At 28.6% G+C, this 3,995-nt stretch overlaps 1 protein-coding gene across 1 annotated transcript; it reads left to right on the top strand.

Moving 5' to 3' along the window:
- The first annotated feature begins 1,031 nt into the window (after nt 1–1,031).
- LOC146888425 (uncharacterized) lies at nt 1,032–1,873 on the top strand. The gene is made up of 4 exons (XM_085670097.1): nt 1,032–1,172; nt 1,347–1,470; nt 1,606–1,696; nt 1,777–1,873. The coding sequence occupies exons 1-4, from the start codon at nt 1,032–1,034 to the stop codon at nt 1,871–1,873; spliced, it is 453 nt and encodes a 150-aa protein (XP_085526223.1).
- Nucleotides 1,874–3,995: the final 2,122 nt, after the last annotated feature.

The raw sequence follows: 3,995 nt of genomic DNA, 5'->3' as shown, positions 1-3,995 counted from the left end.
TATCTGGATATTTAAATTTATTTATTAACTTTCGTTTATGGTTTAAATTTTATTCGATGAGGAATTTACTAAATTTAGATAGTACAATCGAAATAATCTACTTAAAAACTAAAAAAAATAACTACTAGGGATATTACCGTAACACCCCGATCTCATTATCTGACAAATGTGCATTTATTTGGTTTTTCCGTCATTTTGGTATCCTGTAGTATTTGTTTTTTCAGCTGAACGTTGTATATTAAAATTATTGTTGTATCCTTTTGTTCTGTTCAGTCAATGAATTCATGTTTGGGTTTTTTCGAAATTTCACGACATTTTGTAATGGCGGCAACACGACATCTGATTTGACCAACTTTCATTTCGAAAACAGAGACTTGGGTTGGAAGACATAAACTTGGTTTGGAAGGAACTTTTTGTGATAAATATCGAAGCAGTTGTGTTATAAGATTTTGTTGTTTCTTTTGCGGTTCTTTCTTGCTTTCGTTTTTGAACCTTACTCTAGGTATTTATGTTGTTGTTCTGAGTTGCATTGTTTATGGGTAATGGTTGAATGTTATGAAAAGTTATTTTTTCGATTGTTTATGTAGGTTTCAGAGGTTGTTTTCCTTTTTTTTTCAGCTGATTTTTCTTTCTAAGAACATGAAATTCGATATATTACGTGTTTGTTTAACTTTTTTCTTATTTTCAGTTGTTTTTATTTTGTTTTTGTTGATTTTTTGTTTTTGTTTATGATACGTACTCCGGTTTATATTTGTGTTCTTGCATATCCATTTTTTTTCTACTCTTAGTTGTTTTCCCTTTGCTTTTAAGTAGATCGATATTTTTTATGTTATTTCATTTTATTGGAGTTATGTTTTGTGGTTGTTTTTCTTTTGTTGGTGAATGCTTCCTAGAGTTGTTTGTTGTTGTTTTTGTTTTGTTTTATATTGTTGTGTTTATCTAAATATTTTATTGATCTTTGCTATTATTACAGTTTGAAGTTATGATGTTTTATTTTTTTTCAAATTTTTTGCTGTTTTTTAGGAAGTGTAATGGCGAAGAAGCTAGATATGATTAAAGATATTGATGGTAAGAGGGAGACTCTAAAGCTGGCTATTAGAGTTGTTGATCATTGGTATGTTCAGTCCTGTGATTCTAATCTTCAGTTGAAGATGATTCTGATGGATGAAAATGTAAGTATTTTATAAGTAAATCGTTGAATTTTTTTATAGCTTTTATTTTTTAATTTGTTATGTTGATTATTTATTGTAGGCGGACAAGATACATTGCATTGTTCGAAGGGAAGAGTTTGATTTATGGGATAGCAAGTTGATTGAGGGAGAAACATTATCATGCACAATTTCAAGATACTGAAAAATGAAGGACAGTACAGAGTATGTGAGCATCCTTACAAGTTACTGTTTATTGGTGCTACATCTGTGAAGTCGCAAGCTATTCCTAAAGTTCCAATGAAGGATTTTGCCTTTAAAAGTATAAAAGAGATTGTTAGTGGCAATTTTATTCTTGACTTGCTTATATATATAAGAAATATGTTTACTGTTGTAATTTAAACAAATTTTCGTGTAATAGTCATGCTAACCCTATTTTGTATATTGTGTCATTGAGATTTGATTGGTGTGGTTGAGAATGTGAGAATTAAGCCTCAGTTCAAAAATGTAGACTCAAAGAATGTGGTGTTTACTTTGGTGGATTTGAGGTACTTGAAAATAATTGTACTGTCACAATTCTATATTAATATTTGATCTATTTGAACTGAAAAATTTTGATTTGTTGCAGTGATGCTGCAATTTGTTGTACATTGTGGATGAATATTGCAAGAAGTTTCTACAGAGATACAATGAACTACCTAATTCGGAGAAGCTGGTGGTTATGATTACTCAAGCTAAAACCAGCTGCAGGTAGATTACTTTATGAAACATGTACTTCCTTGAATATAATTTTCCTTTTGTCTAACATTGGTTTTCATAAGTAGGTGAATGACCATTTTCTCTTTCTAATACGTGGAATGGTACAAAGTTGATCATGGAAAATGATTTTCCTCACATAGTTGATTTTAAGAAACGAATGAAAGAGTAAGTTATTCCAATTTTCAACCAATAACTCGGAAATATTAATCCATTTTTAATTGATTGCAACTTCTAATGGAATGATTTTTTATATAATAAGAATAGTGTTGTTGATTTTGTATGTTTAATTGATTTGCAGAATTGATCTTGATGAAGTGATATTCGGTCAGTGTGCTATTTTGTATATTTTGTATTTAGTTAAAAGTATTAAATTCACGAAAGTTGAAAGCCTAATTTGATTCAGAATTTTCAAGAAGGATTAATTCTAATTTTTACTAAAAGTTGAAGGATAAAAACATATCTAATCTGATTTTATAAAAAACATAACAAGAAAGGCAAGATAATCTATGTTGTGTGTAGATCGGAGTTTGGGTAAATTAGATTTAGAGCGGAAGGGCAAGGAAAAGAGTTGAACAGAACAAAATTTTGGTAGAGAAGGAGAAGAAAAAGAGTTAAGGAGGAGAAAAAATAGAAAGTGAAAGATAAGTAACATACCTGAAAACAAGAAGTTGAAAAGCTTTTATCTTTTTTATTAATTTATTAATTTCAATAAAGAAGATGAAGACTCTCGAAGTGTTTTCAATAAATGTCTCTCAAAGAAGCTGAATGATCTTTTTTTTTTCTTTTTAAAGTATGAATATAAAATTGTTATTTTATATCTCAGTTCACCTTTTGACAATAATAAATTATTCAACTAAAAATTAAATAAATTAAAAATAATTATTAAATTTAATAAAAACTTAAATATATTAATAAAATTCAAATTATATATATATATATATTGTGTCCGTATCTTATATTTTTTAACTTGTGTGTTTGTGACCTTGTTGGATTCATATCTTTATGGTTGGATTTCATAGCTCAAAACATAATTAAGAAAAAAAAAATATAACTTATATCTACTTGTGTATAACTCATTTCAGAACATGCATAAACAACACCAAAAATGAAAATTTTCGAACATGCTTAATCAATTTGATATGGCAGGACAGTTCTTAGCAGGGACGAACGATCAAGTACTACAAGAGGGGAACAATAAGAACAAAGTTGATAAGAGAATACAATTTAGGGTTTCATTAATTTTTCAATTAAGGGTATAAGGGCCATTTCACTACCCCTATTGGGGTGCAGCAAGCATTGCCATTTTATTCTCGCCGCCTACACGTTCGGCCGCTTCGAACCTTACAACTATGCACCTATCCAATACACTCATATGGGGTAAATGAAAATATTACAAATTTGAGGCCTTTAATTGTAGGCTTTCTCTTCCAGAAGAAGCTTTATGAAATTTTAAAACATAATTTTCACAACAAAGTTTTCATAACAGTTTTCTGGTAGAAGTTTTCCAGATAATATATGATAATTTTCAGAACAAGTTTTTTAGAATGAACTATCTAAAACAAAATTTCCAAAATATTTAAAATATATTATGGAACAAGTTTTCAAAATTGATTCTTTTTTTTCCTATCTTCTTATTCTTTCTCTGGAATGGAGGTGCAGTAAGAAAAAAACTAAGGTATCCATTCCATCCCACTCTGGCCTAAACCAAACCTCATAATGCAAAGGGACCTAACGACTTAACAGTCTTGCTTACTAAAGCAAGTTTCTATTTTATTTTCTTACAAAAAATAAAAGCAAAATTTAGTTATAACTTTTAATTCCATCACTTACCAATTATATTCTTAGTTAAATGGTACACGGTACACTCAGCGTGTAATATATTCTCATTTAAAAGCTATAATAAAACTTTTTGGATAATTACTCTAAAAGTTAATAACTTTATCATATACGGTCATTTATAACTAAATGAAAGTGAAAATCTATTTTACACTAACTTTTTCTTTTGGAAGCAATAACTTTTTTTTCTTATTATATTATACATTAAGCATTCTCCTAAATTTTGATTGCATTTTAATCTGATTATATACA

This window comes from Vigna unguiculata, chromosome 2, assembly GCF_037176805.1.
Source record: "Vigna unguiculata cultivar grain cowpea cultivar isolate G323 ecotype 2 chromosome 2, ASM3717680v1, whole genome shotgun sequence".
Classification (NCBI taxonomy): domain Eukaryota; kingdom Viridiplantae; phylum Streptophyta; class Magnoliopsida; order Fabales; family Fabaceae; genus Vigna; species Vigna unguiculata.
This window is presented reverse-complemented; position numbering and strand designations above follow the sequence as displayed.